Genomic DNA, 18585 nt, shown 5'->3' on the forward strand with positions numbered 1-18585 from the left:
ACTTAGCAAATAAACTTAATGAAGGTTTTCTTTTCTTTATTAAAAAAAATAGAAGCATTGAGCAGAACTATCCTCACTTATCTCAAGCTTGATATTATAGGAAATATCAACTACAACATGCTAATATATTGTCTCATCTTTTGGTTTATAGTCTTTTAAAGTCAACTTCAAGAAGGCAAGGCTTCAAAGGCTAAAGCAATATAATTAAGAGTCAAAACATGTCAAGAACCAAAAAAAATCATGGAAATAACTAGTCATGTGTGTCATAAAAATAGTGTTACGTATTTCACATCACTGCTTTTGAGAATTGAATTCCACAGATACATTAAAACTGTCAAAACAGTAGTGGTCTTTATTTCCATTAGACAAGTTAACACTTCAGTTAATATCACCTTTTTTCAGCATTTGGGAGATATGGAAAAGAATGACTTAGAAAAGTGAAATAAACCCCCTTCCAAAAATATACTGGATAATACATGTGTCTGAATTTTATATTGTCCCTCTGATGATCCTTTACATTATGTGACATCATATACAGTCTTGCAAGACAAAATCATTTATGAACTCGTCTTCAGCCTCTCATTTGTGAGTCCTCAAGGTGTCTAAGAAAAGCAACTTTATATATGCCCTGCAGCAACCTAAGTACATAGATTTCAAAGGGGTCTCAATTCAACTTGAAAAAAAAAATCTAGAGAGGTCCACAAATCAAAAAGGTAGAAAATACTGCATTGGAGTGAACATTCAAATTTTAGTGCCTCAGAGGGAAAGTTCACATTAACTTAAAAGCAGAAAGTACATTAGTCTGTACTTTTCTCATTTTAGTAACTGGGCTTTGAATAATGCAGTTATTAGTTGTTTTCAATTAAGAACAAGTTAAAACTTGCAGACTACAGAAAAATAAATGAAAACAATCTCCCTTTACCATCTAATGCCAAGTATGTACCATATAAATAATATCTCTACTACAGAACTCTTCAGATCAGAGCTTTTAAACAGAAACAATTCAATTTAATTGTCAATTCAAATTAAAATTTTAATTCACATCTTGTTTAAGATTTTTATTATAGAGAAAAATTAGTCCTGCAAAACCAGTTGGCAGTCTGTTCCTGTTGCAATTCATGACTACCAAAAAATTATGATCTTAAACCCCCTACCCTTGTCAAGCCTTCTCACAGTCCTACCAAGAAACACATTTAGCCACAGAAGGCTTGTAAATTTATTTTTTGGGGGAGCAGGGGGGTGTTAAATAAAAAAGTGTCTTGTCTAATGAGGAAAGGAAAGGCAAAAAAAATGACTAGTTTTCACAGTAAAATGCATCATCTTTGTAGTTTCATTTGAAACCAAGAAGAAATCATGAAACGTCATGAAAATAAGATTAAAAAATCTCCTAGAGTGATTACTAAATGAAGTTAAAATTACCACACTAATCAGTAAACCCCAGAAGAAAAGCAGATGCCTCATATCACAGGTCCTACATTAAACAGTATCCGTTTTTTAAAATAAATCCATAAAATCTGTATGTTTGGCCACTTTGCACATTTTTTTCCTCTAAAAAATACAGTGTACAGAAAAAAAATCCTCATAATTCCCAGTATGAATTCTGAAGTATAAGGTCAAAACCCAGAAGTTAAAGATTAGCTAAAAGGATTTTAAATTATTTACAAATCCAGCAGGTAGAACTACCATAATGGCTTTGTTTCCATCCTTGTAGTGGCTTTCACTCTTATCCAGCAGCATCTGCAGTAGGAATCTCTTCAGACAGCTTCATCATTGATCATCTGTCATTTTAAGCAATTCTAGAAGAGCACCAACAGCTCCAAAATAACCCTTTGAACAAAGGAAAAAGCAAACCAAAACCAATCAAATTCCAAAACAAGACATAAGCATGAACATGTAAAGTCTTCAGTTCTGTTAAGGCAATTAAAAGATCTTTTTTATAAGATCAGCCCTGCTGTGCCAAGTATTTGCTCCATCTGATTATGATTTAATAAGATCTTCTTTAGGTACAAGAAAGGGCCTGATACTGAAAAAAATCTTACACAGTTCTCCAAAATTGTCAAAAAGAAATTACAGAACCATTATAATGATGCTATATTGAGGTTGGGCAGTTTCCATTATGAACCCATCCATCTGGTAGTCACCTCAAAATTGTGCTTACAAAAATTAATTATACTTGAGGTTTATATAGCAGCCCATGGTATGAACACTGTTGGTACCAGGGTCAGAGAGCAAAAATCAGAGACAGGCAATGTTTAACAACACACACCACAAGATTAGTGATCAAGCCAAGAAGTTAACAAGTAGTATTTTCAAATGAATTTGTAAACTAAATTGCATTTATGCAGAACTTAGCTTGTTGCATTCACTTCAAAGCAATGGCACTGAAATTCTCCCCTTTTAACAAACAAAGAACAAGATCTTTGTACTTACAAATAAAAGTTCAACATGTATTTCCTTACCTCGTGTTCCAAAAACAGAGCTTTCAGCTGTCCTTTGGACCAATAATCCATAGCATATGCTAGCACCTTCATAGAAATCATATTAATTCTGAGAAAGTTGCCAACAAATACCACTTTGTCAATGTTCTGTAAAATTGAAATTGAAAAACAGACCAGAAAAATTATATTCAGCTAAATTATTTGCCTCATTCAACAGATACCTCTGCCTCTACTATAAAGTTAAATGGGAATTTTGGGTCACATTTAAACTCTCCAGACTGAAAAGTCAAAAAATAATTACAATTACTGACTGCTAAGTAGAGATGTTGCAAGAGATGTTTAATTGTATATGGCTGCACTGAAGACATCTTTGCCCCCTGCATGTTAAATGAAGCAACTTTCCAGAGATCACTATGATTATTAAATCCAGATGGAGAACCTCTGAAAAGTATCTGAGAAGGACTGCATTAGAGATGGGAAGAAGCATCTTTCATTACCTATTATCTGGACTGTGGTTCCATTTTCAAAAAGCAAGTGAAACGTGGCTGACATAATACTGGATACGTATAGCATTCCTTTGTTTCAAAGCTCACTAGAACTCAGTTTTCATTCAGGAAATTAAGATTTTTGAATCATCAGCACTAAGCTGCCAGCAAGAAAGCCATGGGCTATCCTTTCCTGTACGTACATCACTGCAGTAAGCAACGGTTCTGTCTGGTGTTTAAACAATGCCCATAACAACTATTTCACCAAGCCCAGTTCTGCCTGTAATGCTCAAAAACGCACTTGCATTTTGCATTGGTGTACCATGATGTTCACCATACACTAGAATTGGTATAGAAGATTCAGTAGGAGGCCAAATCCTGGAGACAGAAGCTTTTTCAGGAATCCTGAAGTACCCTAGAAAAGGATCTTCAGGAGTCCTCTGTAGAAAATTACCAGAAAACCTTTGCACAGGGGCTAGAATTACCAAGGGTTACCTCTCTACACTCATACAGCTCATACCCAGATGCAGTAACTCATTTATCATTTGCCAATGACTGAGTTACATATCTGATTGCCCTCAACACCAATCAAACACATCAACACAAACTGTATTGAATTTATGACTGAAAATAAGAACATCTCAAATTTCAAAAGACTGCTATTGAACATAGCCAAGAGTACCTTGCATCGTTTGATAAGGCAGTTTTGTCTCTGAAGTAATTTCTGATAAAGGAGGGACAAACATGCAACTAATTAATTTCCTATAATGCAATACCACCAAACTGATTAGAATCTACATTTCAGTTTCACATTCATATTATTCTTTTCTGTATATAAACACAAAGCTATTGTTACCAGAAATTGAAACAAACACTACCTAACACAGAGTATAAACATTTGTATCTGTAAAATTTGAATCTAAAAATACTAGTCATACCTACTAGAATAGCAGAGAGTATATCAACATGAAAATTTAATATCAATTTTATTTTCCAAAATTTCTTGACAAGATTAAAAACTGTATTAATGATATAAAGTTTCCTGGATTTTTTGAACTGAACTAAAAACCCAGCATTTTTCAGGAGTTGGAAAATGAAGAAACGCTACTTTTATCCCTTAAGGGAGTCTTGTCAATTTACTTCTAAATTGTGTCCACTGCTGAAGCTTTCAAAGCTGAAAGACAGAAGTCTTAAACTGATGAAGAGATGGTGATGACATGCTTACTTAAGCTAATCAAATTACAACATCCTAGAAAAGACATGCACTCTTGCACTCTGTGGGTCTCATTGAATTGTTCAAATACCCTGCAGTAGAAAGCTACAGTATAGCTTCAATGTAGTGTATTCACATATTTGCCCATATAATTTAATAGGGAAATCTATATCAATAATGCAGTAAGAAACCCCACACATACTTTTGCAAGAAGGCTTGTTCAGATACAACTTACATGTTCTGCTAGTAAGAAAAGTATAAACCAGGGCATTGGTTTCCTTTATGCAGTTCTGCCGTGCCTAGGACAGACCACTTCAAATGATGTGTAGCCAAATGGTTCCAGACTATGGAATTTTTCTACCCCACTGCCAACTTTGCGCAAGCAAATTTGCTTTGAAGTTCTTCAGACAGAATATTTCATTTATTCCCCAGCCTCATTTTTTCCTGCACATATGCAAGTCATTTTCAACACAATATTAAAGCTGCAATCATTGGGAAAAACTTATCAAAAGTCATGCTTCAGGGCATAAATTGATTCTGTCAACCTAAAAGTGAGCTTCACCATAACCCTAATCTAATACATACAAGCTCCATAAAAGAATGTCATATTCAACTGTTTTTAAGCTCTTATTTGGGGATTTCATTCATCAAGCTTGCTGTAAGTCAGCCACGTCTCCCAAAGGCATTTAGGTGTCTAGATTATTTAGCAGAATGATAGCATTAGGTTTTTTTCCCCAAGAACAAACTATCTGAAGATTAGGTTACTTGCAACGATACTGCATGTCTGATTTTTCTTTTTAATAGTATGTAAAGCTACTAAAAGAAGTTTTCATTCTTTAAAACTACAAAATAATTTAGTTCATGTGTTGGATAAATTCTACTTTGACACTGTGAGATGAAGAATACTTAACACATCAATCCACATTCCTCCACAAAATTCTATGGATCATGTCCAGTTTTTAAGTAAGCCTGCCCACAAAACAAAGATGTTAGGAACTTTTTCATGATGATTCAGAAGCATTAGTTTCATTAGTAGCCTATTTCCTCCTCTGAAAGCATCGCATGTGGCTCCCTGCTGCAACTCTCCATGCTTTGATAGCCCTGTACAATGCTGCTTGAACTCCATGCCACAAGGCAACACTGTAAAGAAGCTGAAAGCAAAGAGAAGACTGAAAGAGAATTATCTTGACTGAAAGATTCAAATTGCCAAAAACACCCCCAAAAACACTCACACACACACACACACACACACACACATATATGTCTGAAGCCACTTTTCACAATGAAAGGTTATCAGTGGCATTTGATAGGAGCATACACTAAAACTTGTGCTGTTCAACATATTTTAAAAGTGGTCTAGAGAGCAATGAGGAACAAACATAATTGGCATACAAAGTTAGTCAAAAGAGAATAAAAAATTAACAGCATAGCAATGCTGAAGAGACTTACGCCCAATGACTAAAGAAAAAGTGGTAGATGAAGTTTAAATTAAAAAAATAAAATTACACAAATGAAAGGGGGTAAAACAGAAACACTTGAGTATTCAGACAATGATAGGCTCCAAATTAGCTACTTTAAGACAAGACTGTGGAGGGACAGTGGATGGTTCCTTAAAATTGAGTTCCATGCTCACAAAAATGAAATATTAAGAGCTGTTAGTAAAGGAAGTCAGAACACAAAATTTATCAACATGCCATCACAAATTCATTGAGCAACAACACTCTGAATACCACATGAAGATCTGACCATTCAGTCCTAAAATTAGAACCATAAGAAGATTAAAAACACATAATGAAAAAAACAGTGAAAGCAAGAGATAGTGTCTTCCATAAGAAAGGAGATTAAGTATTAGGACCTTCTGTCTTGGAAAGAGCACAAGGGAGATGTGGCAAAAATTTATTAAAAAATAAAATCAAAACCCAGACCCACCAAAAGCACTAGTAATTATTTCCCATTCCTTGTAAAGCCAAAAGCTAGATGGGACCCCATAAAGTAAACAGATGGCAGTTTGGTACATTTCTTGGTTTTGTTTTATTGGGGTTTTTTTGGGCTCTGTGGATGTGTTGATGATTAAAAATATAAAAAAAAAGAAGCAATTCTTCTACTGACAGAGTGCTGTCCAGCTAAAAGACCTGTGTATTAAAAAAATTATATAAATTCATTCAGAGCAGATAAAAGAGATTAGTTACCACATAATAGTAAAGGATGCAATGTGCAGATTATAAACAAGGGTCTAAATGTTTGGTTTTGTGGTGGGGTTTTTGTGTGTGGGTTTGTTGGGTTTTTTTAACTGCTAGAAGTTGGAAAGGTGTATGAATGGAACAATCCATCCATATTTAGCATGTCTAAATAAAAGAATGTAACAAGCATCTGATAGGAGTCTGAGGCAGGATAATGCCTCAAGTGTATTTTTCTGCTTTCTGACCTAATGCAAAGGTTCCTATAACTATCAAAACATTTAACACAATACACAGTTTGAACTTGCCACACTATGCAAACAATCCAAGCAAAACAGTGCTCAAAATAAAATTTGTCATGGTATAGTAAAACCTGTTAATACCTACAAGGTAGTTGAGAGTAATAATTTTTATTACAAAGGTGTTAATATCTATGTATTACAGCTTGAGAGCAACTGAACAGCCCTAGGCTGAAGCTCAATGCTTCAAGGAGATCTTTACAGTTAACTTTTCTCCCCTCTTGCCTACCTTTGAAGCTCAAAGTACCTTTCACTTTGCATCAAAGCATACACATAACACATTAAATATATGCATATTTACCAAGGCCAGTTACACACCTACTATGCCAGCACTGTGTTGTTTCTAAATCTCACTGTGTTGTTTCTAAAGGTTTTAAGCTCGTGGTAAATAACTTACCTCATTCAGTGCACACATGCGAGCAATAGAACCTATGTTGTTGGTGATGGTGACCAAAGTAGCTCTGGCCAAGTCCTCTTTACTGATGGAATCTCTCTTTTCTTTACTCATCATATGACCAAAGCTGTGTGAGGAAGATATCTTTTATTTTGAGATATTTAGGAGTGCTAAAAGCCCTTAAAATTTTGTAATTTAATAAGCTTGGCTTAGACTTGGTATCCATTGATTTGTGACAGATTTGAAATGTGAAAAGTGATCTCATTAGAAAGGTAGAACAATGAGTAAGGACACTTCTAAAATAACTGTAACTTAAATAGAAGGAAAATATGTCAAGCATTGCTTATACCCGTTTAAAAAAAAAAAAAGAGTAAGAAGTGAGAGATCTAAGGACAAACCACATGATACATCGAGTGACATAACCACATGGACTTAGTACATAGTCCAGGGATCATGCACTCAGTTTAGCATGCACAGGAAGTTTCCCAATGGACTCCTTAAAAACAGCTCAATTAACACATACCTTGATGCTACAGCAGACCCCTGAAGGCCAAACCGCTCATAGTCTCCTCCATAAATATCTTTCACCAGCTTATCCACATTGGTGCTGTCTCCTTTTGCGGCCATTTCTAGTGCTTCTTCAAACGTCTCGCAGCCAGTGAGCAGACAGCACAGGCCCAGGAACGTTCCTCCTCCAAGACTAGAAAAGCACAGTCCCTTCAGACTAGCAGCTTGAACCAGCTTTTACCACAACTCTTCAGACCCCCACTTGCAACAAGGTCTATGGAGCTACCAACTGTGTCTTGTAACTCCCTTAAAGGAGTGAAGACAGATACTCTAAATTGAGTTGCTATTTAACTCAAGTGTCATGCAGTGTGGTTTTAACTGAACTACTCTTAAGTCTTTAATACTTAAATAGGAGAAATTATACTAAATAAAGGGTTAGCTAAGAATGAAGTCCAATCCAACACTACAGATACCACTTTGCTATTTGTAGCACTCTTAACAATTTTCCTTGTGCAAGAATAATTAGCCAGAAGAGCACTCAAATCAGTGATGAAAGAATAAACAGTGAACAAAGTTAAATATCTATACAGGGGCAGGCAGCCAAGACAGATCTAGCCAGTGGCAGGAAGCCACTGGTTGGTTCCTGTTCAAAGCAAGGCTAGTATCAGTCCTGAATGTTCCTTCCCTGCAAGAACTCTGAGCAAGGAGCAGTCACTTTAGTATCCTGTAAAGGCTCAAGTACAGTATTTACTGACTATATAAATTTAGCAGGGAAGATTTAGCTGTGCATAACAGGTTGCCAACCCATTAAAATTCTACTTTGGATTCTTCAGTCTTAACAGACATGAACTTCAACTTACTAACCTCTACATCCTTCCTCATTCTTTCTTAGCCCCTGAGAAAGTTAGCTTATTGCACTGACTGCAGTCACACCAACTGGAGCCACTGTAAACAAGAGGATCAGTGAGACACCACGCTTGCACTTCATGAAAAAGCACAGGAGGTCAGATAGGAACACCATTTGGTCTGTGCTCTTGGACTATCGGGCTTTTTAGAACACATCTAGTAGCACTGTAACATACTCAGGGTCTGAACAATAGAAAGCTCTCCACATCAGCCACAAGACATCACTTATAACAAGTCAACAACCCACTGCAGTCACATTTTTCCTTAGACAGTGGAAAGGATCAGAAGCACATCTACAGATGACAAAACTATTGTGCTTGAAAAACAACCAGAACTGCAAGAAGACCAATACTTCTCTCATTCAACTTGTGTCCATCTGTACTGTATACAAAAAAATGGCTCATGGCTACCATTGTGACAAAGATATGCCTAGATAAGGCAACAGAAGACACATGTGCAGTCATGTGCAATATACAGGAGAAACCTTAATATGTACCATGCACTGAAGAACAGAATGCAGGTTTGGAAGGAACTATAGTGACTCCAAGAAGCTTCTTCAGTTGTTGTTTTGAAAGGTGATTTTTTTTTAGGTTTCTGTTTTGGTGGTTTGTTTGCTTTTCTTTTTACTATTACTAGATTATGAAAAATGAAGTATATCAGTTCAGTTTGCATGTATGAGAAAAAAGTTGGATAGAGTTATTGGTATTTTTGCTACATCTCTGGATGGACACACCTGTAACTAAAAGCTTTCCTAAAAGTTAGCACTGTTTCCAAATCTTCAGAGCAAACTTAACCATTCTTCAGGCTGGTTTTTTGACCTTAAGAACAAAATTTTGCATCCATTCTGCTGAACTCCTGAATTCCTAAACAGAGCAGGCACATCTAAATCCCTTACTGAACATAGGCCAAAGACCATTTCAACTCAGCTGTACCATATAAATCAGTTCAGACAGCACTAGCTGACTGAGGCTAAAATCACACTGAGGACAAAGTAACAATGAATTCAGACAATCAGATTCTAGTCTTTACACACTGGCATTCCTTAATTTACCAGTACAGTCCAAAGACAGGTGCAATCAGTAAGGAAACAAGGGATCTAGTGAGATTCCTGTGTCAAAATAAAGTCTACACAGTTTTCCTACATGCTGGGCATATCCTAACTACTAAGCCCTAACATATTTCATTGACCAGGCTGTTCCAGGGGATCAAAGCCGGGGAGAGAAGATTCATTTCCTGGGACAGCTTGATTTTGGTAATTCACAGCAAGAGATGGGAACTAGGTAAGAACACCAACAAGAGACTAAAGCAGATCTAAAGCTGAATGGATCAATGATTTCCCTTATGTAGAGCCCACTCTGAAGGAATCCTGTGATGTTTTCAGCCTTGCTACTGGTTTTTAAAAGAAATGGAAAGACAAACACAATTTAGGGCTGCACCTACTGCTCACACTGTCTAGTTCTACCTGTTCAATTACTAAAGAGAAAAGAAAAGAGAATTAAAAGAAACAAAATTAAATTTACCTGGATCCTGTAACTCTCTTATAATTGTCCTTGGAATACACAGCTAGGATGCTGACCCCTGAGCCTATGTTAACCAGCAGCATAGGATATGGATTATCAAGGCAGTAAGGCTTTTTCTGGCACTGTTCAGGATCTGTGGGATTTTCAAAGTAATAGCACTCTGGTTGGCCATTGAAACCAACAGAATCAACAAAAAGGAGGCCCTGGATCAAACAGTCCAATTCATCCAGTTTGTGGAGCTGTAGGTCAGCAATCTGGAAGAGAAAAACAAGAAATGAATAAATAAACATTTCCTAGTATAATACAACACTAAGAAGGACAAAAGGCTCTGCTGAAGCACTTTGATCACTTTAATAGTAACACATTATCCCATTTAAACAGTACAAAGATCTAAGCATGAAGTCTGAAATAAAAGTTTGCTATCTGCCTGACAGCAGGTACCTCCCAGAGCAATGACGTGCTATGCAGTAATGCCATTTAGTTCCCGTGCCTTTGAGACATTCTCTGCTCTGCAAGCAGGAAATATTTCTCCCCCTCAGTATTCTAGAGCAATAAATTTATTTCCCCTCATTGCCCAAGAGGACCTGCAGCTTTTGGGGAGTATCTGACACATGCCTACACATCACCATTCCTCAGGATGCAAAGTACTTTAGCTCATCATCCAACTACATTTCCCATCAATTTAGTGAAATTTTCAGTAGAAGCTTTAAGATGTGCATGGTATGTTAATATGCATTAAATACACAGTGAATTATGTTTAAAAGATGTGCATTTTTTTTTAGTATGTCACCAGTAATCTGAGAGTTATTTCTTGAAATTACCATAAGCACTTTAAAATGCTTAATGAAAAACAGGGTATTCACTATGTTTGGTGAAAAAACATACAAAAAAACCCAAACAGAAAGATTGTCAGGCCCATGCCCCCAGCAAAATGTTCATAAATATAAAATGTTCGTAAAAATACAGTTGTAACAGAAGACAGAAAATAAAAAAAAAGCTTACAAAGGACTTTCCCTCTGAGATTTCATAGGTCACAAAAACTGTGCTTAAGCAGACATGTCTACTTACCATAGCATTCTATTCACTAGAATTAGAAATCACATCCCTTTCTAAAGACAGAATACAGTGACAATCTGTAGAAAGTCTCCATTCCAGTTTTAGGTAGAGGAGAGGGAGCAAAAAAACCTGTCAATTTCCCCATTCAAATCTTGAGGTCATTTGCATCCTCACACAGGCAAAGTCCATCTCACCTAACTCTACTTTCTAGCAAAAAAAAGCGACAGTACTACAAACAATAGAGTTATGCAGTAGAGAGCTGGTTCTCAAACATTTGCATATTGCAGGATGTTTTTATAACAGCTAATGGAGAAGACTTAAATGGGTAACTATGTCCTATTTTTAATACTGGAAGCTATATTAAATCACTGTAAAGAGGAAAGATATTTTTATGGAACAGGCATGGCCAATAGGTTACATTCTTTGGAGCTATTTAAATCTCTCCCATGAAGTCTTTTCCTACTTGTACATTGGTCCAGCTTGCCATAACTGAAAGCCAGCTCACTCTTTGGGTCTGCCTTTTTGTTCTACTTGCCAGTCCTCAAATCCTGGAACCATAGAAAAGAATTAAGACCAAAAAAACCAGCAGTCTCAAAGACTCAATATAGATCCAGTTGTTCATAGGACAAGAGAGACAGGTGGATATAATTTCTTCTTGTTTCTGTATTTCCTCTGGTAACTTTTGCAATCCCTTCATATTTTTTTCTTTGTCAGCACATGGCTACACAAATTACAATTACAGAAATACAGCATAAAAGACTTGAACTAGAAACTGTTATACAAAGACAAGTCATTAGCATATTTATGGTCCCTACTTGTCAAAACCTCTGTTCTCCTGTAAGACAAATACCTGGCCACAAGCTGCTTTCGTATGATCCATGTTACGCTTTTACAAATAGGTAAGCACTAGTCAGAGGCCTTCCAAGACACAAACAAGCAATACAAATCCAATAGTAAAGCACTTCTGGCATCAGTGCAAAAACACAGACAAAATCCTTGATTCTACAAACTCTCCAGTCAGCCCACCAATTTTGTAAGAACAGAACAAAAGAAACTACTCAGATTCTTTCTCAAGCACTACACAGAGAGGTTTTATTAGGTCCAGGCCTCCATGTATAAAAGACATACTAGAATTTGTTTTGCTTTTTATAGCTCTGTGCTATATTTAACAGCTGATATACTGTAAGCAGAAAAGTTCTATTACTGCTTTCTTTCATGTATGATATTCATAGCAGAATGAAAAACTATTTCCCTGTGTTGTTGCAGCAGTCTGGTTTTAATTTCTGAAAAGAGCAAGACTGGCATTGGTATTCTATGTCGATTCACCTTCATTCAGAGAACCACAAGCTCTGCAGCCACCAGACACCCAAGGCTCCAAGCAGCCTGGTGAGCTACCACTGTTCTTGCTAAAGAGAAATTAGGGGAAAGTTGCAAGAAATGTAGTCACCCCATCTTGGACAATAAGCCATGATAGAGCCAGTGTCAGAATTCAGTCCCTTCCCATGCCTATAGAACTGCCTTTTTGCTATTTGTTCCTTTGCTCACAATATCTCAAAGCAGCAAAACTGCATTGCAAAATAGATGTGACTGAAGCCATTGTAATTAATTTGCAAGTAGGCAAACTTTCTTCCTGCTGCCATCACCTGACATACCACACACTACTTACCCTCAACTTTCAGCTGTACAAACTTCTTCTCCTTGCAGGAACTAAAGTTTAGGTATAAACATGCAAAAAGAAAACCAGAAGCTGCATATAGAAGCACATTTAATTGGATGTTTTTCCTACAATGTTTACAAAATGCATTTGCAGGTATTTCCCAGCTCTTTATAATTCCTAATGTGAAGGCAGACAGCATAATATTCAGCTTACTCTACTCTGCACTCCTGTAACTATATTCAGCACAGTGTCTCTATAGAAAAGTTATGTCAGAAAGTTGTGCTATGAGAGGAACAACTGCAGAGCAAAGTTGTATAGAGGACCCTGGAGGGAAAATTCATCATGGCTACAGGGAAATCATATGAACATTTTTTAAAAGAATAATTTTTCTGCATTATAGCCAGACTGTAATTTTTTTTTTTTTAAATACTGGGGAAGGGAACCAACCACTTCAGATCTCAAGAAACTCTCCAGGACCATCAAAATGAGGGACTTAGGACTTCAGCCATGCTTACAAGCAGGTAAAAGTAGCCAACACTTCCTCCCATGACAGTTCACACTGTTACATAGTTCTGGTGAGCACAGGAAAGTCTGAACCTGGATACAGTTACAAATCCATTTGTCTCTTGAACTTTCAGTTAGAAATATGACTATTTTTCCGGTAAGAAACTGTTAGGAACATAACATCTTGCAAGTTTTTAATTATCAATTACAACAGCCTCATTTACTATATCAATCTGGCTTTTATGTCTTCTGGGCATTGCTCCAATTTTTATTTCTTAGAATAGCTTATGATCTAGCTTTTCCTTCCATCTCCCTCCCATTACCTCTCCTCCACTTTCATAAAGACATACTTTGCTTTCTTTATATTTTGATTATTTTCACTTCAGCCCCCAACCCTGCTTCTTTATGGAGCTGGGAAACAAACCACTCACATTCAAACAAGACAAAGTCTAATGCAAGCACATATCCAGCATTCACTGAGGCAGAAGACAAGACTCACTCTGTAATCAGCTCTGGGCAAAAAAAGCACTTGCCTGGAATCCTTTGCAGAGGTCTGCCCTCTTGCCCAGCTAGCTGTAGGGATCTCTCCCCTCTCTTGACAGGGAAGAGATGCACATTGTTTCTCCCCACTTCCTCTGAAGAGCTTCCTAGCTTCTTGTTGTGATAGTTACAGAAGGTGTCATGGTTACTTTACGCATTCTCTGGATGCCGCATTCAGCTCCAGCCCAGTCTACACACTACAGGCCAGCAGCTACAGCCTGAGCACAGCCTCCTCAAGCAAGAAGACTTTTGAGTGTCTTATGTTAACTTAAGTTACACAGCTTACTCATCCTACAACACAGGATGGTGAGTTTATTTGTTTTAAGATAAATACAATCTACAAGTCATCAGGCATTCGGTTCATACCATAGTCAAGCCTTAGAATCAGCTAGTAACTGGCACAAGGAAATCACTATCCAACAGCCAAGCTCACTTTTAAAGCATTTTCGTTACAGGTTATGGGGAAGGTCAAGGCCTGAGTTTGTGTTGGTAAGAGACTTCCTTCCTCTCCTGTCCCAAATGTTCTTGACTAAGTCACTGGGGTTCTTCTGGTCCACACCCTGCTCCCACTGAAATTAGCGGTAAAATTTCTTTCAAGACAAGTCAGGTTCTGCAGGTGTCTATTTAGGAAAGGACTACAAAGATCCCACCTTTGAGCCACTGCAATCAACACAATTTTTGCAATAGTGCGGGTTTTAGACAAAGGTCTGAATAGTTCTTTCTTCTCTCCCCCCCCATATATTCTTTACATTGAGTTGCTTCACAAAACTGAGGGGCAGCTTAAGAATTTGTTCCTCATTACATTAACAGCAAACTTCTGGGCAAGTAATGTATGTGTGCTATCATGGAGGAGTCACGGAGCATGAAGAGATTCCTATCACAGATATACAAGCAAACAAGTCTAAGTACTCCTTACTTTTACAAAAGTGGTCATTTGAGTATTTATAGAATATGTGAAGTGACAGAACATGTTGGGGAAAGGAGGAAGGATTATCAGAATTAGGCATCAGATCCACCCATGCCTTAACACCACTGTTACCTGAAAATAAAGACAGCCAGCCATAAAGACCAGTCATTCACAAAGGGAGCAAAAAAGAACAAAAAAAACCTCCAAAAAACCCAAAACAAAATGAAAATCAAGAAAAAAACCCCGAAGCTGGAAATAGTCCTTTCAGTGAATACTTTCTGATGCTCTCTTCAATGAACATTAAGTATATTCATATGGCTGGTAAAATAGTCCTGTGGCCTAGTTTAATGAATAGAGTTAGTTTTCCTACTTCTAAGGGAAGCATTCAGATGTTAAGAATGAATCACATGATTTGCCAAGCTACTGATCATTACTGCTGGCAATCACCAAGCAAACCACAGAGACTTCTTCAGGTCTCCTCCTATCCAGCGCTGCAGATCACACGAGGGAGGTCAAATAGCTAAACCTAGGTAGCTTTGTAGATTTAGTTGCCTTTTTATGGCACAGAAAACAGGCTTAAGGTAAACAGAAGATGCCTCACCATTTTATGTTATTTCTTAATACACAAAAGCAACAGAGATGTCTAGATCAAACCTATTCAACCCATTTAGGGGTTCAGGATTAGACAATGGAACAGGCAAGTGACAACAGGGTGTTTACTTGTCTATTTTAAGGAGAAAAAGCTTTGCAATCTTAGAAGGCTTCCTTCTTTGGGATTTGAATGCTGTTTTGCAAGATGTTGGAGCATCTGTCCTAAATCTACGCAATTCTAGAAGTCACATAAGCATTGAGAAATACAATGAAAGATAAATAACTTAAAAGCATATATATAGGGAAATAAAGGGCCAGAACAAAAGCATGTTTGCTAGATCAAACCGTGAGTTTCCTAGCATTGAGCCAGATTTTTTAAATGAAAATAACAACGTTCACAAACATACCTTAGTTTTTCCACATTGCTTCTAAGTAATAAACAGGAACATTTAAAGTCTCCTCCATGTAAGGCATTATACAATACTGAATCCTGCAACAGCCAGATTTAGACTTGGCACATATTCTCTACTTCTACAGGTGCATTAGTGATCAAATATTTGAAACAGACATTTCAGTGCCTCAGCAGTCCTGAAGCTGTTGTCCAGTGTCAATTTACAGTCAGCAGAACACATTGAGATAGCCAGCTGTTGTTACAATGGCTAATGAAGTGTGACAATTCAAGTGCAGGTACCCAGAACACCCAGGCCTTTGAGAGAGATTAAGAAAGCAAACCTTCATGTAATGGATAGTATTTTTCTTCTGTAATTCTCCATGGATATTGAAGTTTGAGCCAAGAAACATTTGCTGTAAAGGAAGGTGTGGCACTGGATAGCTGGAAGAGGTGTCCAAAGCACTCACTTAAGAGTGAGTGTACTTCACTGATTGCATTATGCAACAAAACTCCCCAGCCAGCCTTTATAGGGTTTTTCTTAAACTACCTGCAACTGTTTTAGCACACTGAATGTTAACCAACCCTGCAGAGACGTGGGATTTCACGCTGAAGTCCACCAGTCATTTGCTATGTGATCTTGTATATTTGCTCAACAGATAGAAAAACAGCCTGAACTTCAACTATGGTTCCAGTGCTGGATCAACCACACTGCAGCTGAGACAAGACTGGTCCCTCAGTGTAAATTGCATATTTATGGCAGATGCAGCCAAAGCTACAGAGAGAAATGCTTAGCTGTAATAGCTACCAGGTAACTTCCAGTTCAGTTCTACAGCTGTGGGAGTGAGGGACACAAAATTCCTTACAAAGTAAGCAACTGTTCCTGCTATTACATGATGTAGACTCCCAGAACTGAAATCAAAAGCTAGCTGGTACTGTCATGCTTCCATACCTTGTTTCTCCCCCATGTTCCACCAAGACTCTTGACTTTACTCTGCTTGAATGTTAATACAAAGGGAAGTGAACCTGAATCAAATTTCCAGTCAGTATGGCTTCATTTCTTTTCCAACAGATAATCAGTTTGCAGGTGCCTGTATAGTGTCAAGGCTTCTGTGTTGTCATAACATACCCTCAGGTTGATTATGAAGCATGTGATCACCACAGATGTACTCTAAAAAAACCCACATTTACTAAATACATCCTGCACAATATTACTTCAGTAGAATACCCTCTCCTCCTCTCTCCATGTTCTCAGCAATGCCACCAATTAACAAATGTGAATTAATTCTGTTAATCTTAACCAGTTAGGATGGACAAAAAGAAAATGTTATTCTCCCTGCAAATTTTAATAGAAGGCTCCCATGATGCTTTTCCAAAGTACTTCCCCCTGATCCCATATGAACTGTTCACTTACCGTTCTAAAGTCCTCCTCAAACTTGTAAGCTCCACCTCCTGTGGCACAGAGCGTAGTGTGCAAACTGGAGAAGTTCTTTTCACTACCCATCTGTATGAACCTGTGCATGGCACAGCTGGGAAAGCGGATGAAGTGCAGGTTTCCTTTGCGTCCACACATAGTCAAATTTTTCAGTTCAAGATGGACATCGCGAATGCCAGTTTTACCATAGGCTGTATTAGAGGTCAAGTATTTCCTAATGCTTTTCAGGTTTTCCACCTCCTCCTGTTCCTCCTCTGCAGTAATGTCCTTAGGTTCAAAGTAGACCAGTTTAACCAATGTTCCACCGATATCCATTCCAAACCATGGGAACGCTAAGAACAAAGGGGATGGGGAGGAAGAAAGAGAAAGTCACTATAAATACACAGGCTAGCCATATCACTGAAATCATTTGCTGAATGACAGTTCACTGCAGTCACAGTACCAGCATCTGCTCCTGAAAGCTGGGGGTCACTTACATGTCCATTTCACATTTATTGAACACCTAAGTTAAAGCTTCATAAAGCCTCAGCTGAGAAAATGAATAAAGAAAATCTCAAAATATTATTCTGCGGAGAAGCAGGTTTTAATAAAATGAAAACATTTTTTTCCCAGGAAATCATTTTACTCTTCAGTCAGCACCTCTTGACAAAGCACATTTACTGCATTTCACCCAATCGGCACCACTGGGGGAAATGAAACGAAATTGCGTTTCACCCAATTGGCACCAATTCTACCAATACACTAAGGGGGAGGAGGAACAAACAACCAAACAGAAGAAAAACATTTCTCAAGTCATATTCCCACTGTGTAACATCTACAGTTGCCTTTCCAAGCCCAGTCAGAATTTCCAGTCACAAAGCTCTGTCTGAAGAGCAGCAATACAGAACTCTCATTATGCTGGAAGCCTCCAGACTTCAACCCACCAGAACCAGCAGCTCTGTTGGAACTGCACCCCTGGTATATAGTACCCAAAAGTGAGCTGGCTTATGTTCAATATTTACCATTGACAGACCCGTCTTCTGACCATAGACTGATTCCCTTTGCTGGTATATGTGTTAGTCTATCATACAACCATAAGAGAAATGCCACTATTTGCTTCTCAGCATACATATATTTGCCCCAGCTGGCCTACCTAGGTCCACCAAAGCCTTTGTTCTGTTAATAGCAAGAGAAAATTACTATGGAAAACATGCAGACAGAAGATTCTAACTGAATCAGGTTAGTCTGCATGCTCCACTTATATATGCATGCATACATTTTAAATTGTAAGCCAGGTAACTTTATGAAGCAATAAAAAGTGAGAATACAAAATCTATACACAGGCAGTGCAGAAGGAGGCAGCTAGCAATGTTTCTTAGAAAAAATAAATTAAAAGCACTAAGTATATGGCTAACATCTAAGATACACTTCTGAAATAGCAGTTACACAGTCACCTCCCTGCTTTTAGAGAGAATCAGGTAGACTTGCTAGAAACGTGATTCTATCAACTAAGGCGTCCCAGCTTAGTGTTGATGCAAACTTGAAACCGTGTGCATAACTGATTTTTCTGCCAGTGAACCTAAAAGCAA

General features: G+C 37.7%; 1 protein-coding gene across 7 annotated transcripts in view; it reads right to left on the reverse strand.

Moving 5' to 3' along the window:
- Positions 1-325: 325 nt before the first annotated feature.
- PANK1 (pantothenate kinase 1) overlaps positions 326-18585 on the reverse strand; it is a 38437-nt gene continuing 20177 nt past the window's right edge. For 6 of the 7 annotated variants that reach the window (XM_064662867.1, XM_064662866.1, XM_064662862.1 and 3 more), the window contains 6 exons: positions 16997-17349; positions 9940-10193; positions 7530-7706; positions 7010-7133; positions 2460-2585; positions 326-1827 (listed from right to left, as the gene is read on the reverse strand). In XM_064662867.1, coding sequence (XP_064518937.1) covers positions 1768-1827; positions 2460-2585; positions 7010-7133; positions 7530-7706; positions 9940-10193; positions 16997-17332 — 1077 coding nt within the window. In that variant the 5' untranslated portion in view covers positions 17333-17349 and the 3' untranslated portion in view covers positions 326-1767. The remainder of the gene's footprint in view (positions 1828-2459; positions 2586-7009; positions 7134-7529; positions 7707-9939; positions 10194-16996; positions 17350-18585) is intronic. The other variant, XM_064662868.1, reaches the window with a different exon arrangement.

The sequence above is a fragment of the Pseudopipra pipra genome, chromosome 8 (assembly GCF_036250125.1).
Source record: "Pseudopipra pipra isolate bDixPip1 chromosome 8, bDixPip1.hap1, whole genome shotgun sequence".
Classification (NCBI taxonomy): Eukaryota; Metazoa; Chordata; class Aves; order Passeriformes; family Pipridae; genus Pseudopipra; species Pseudopipra pipra.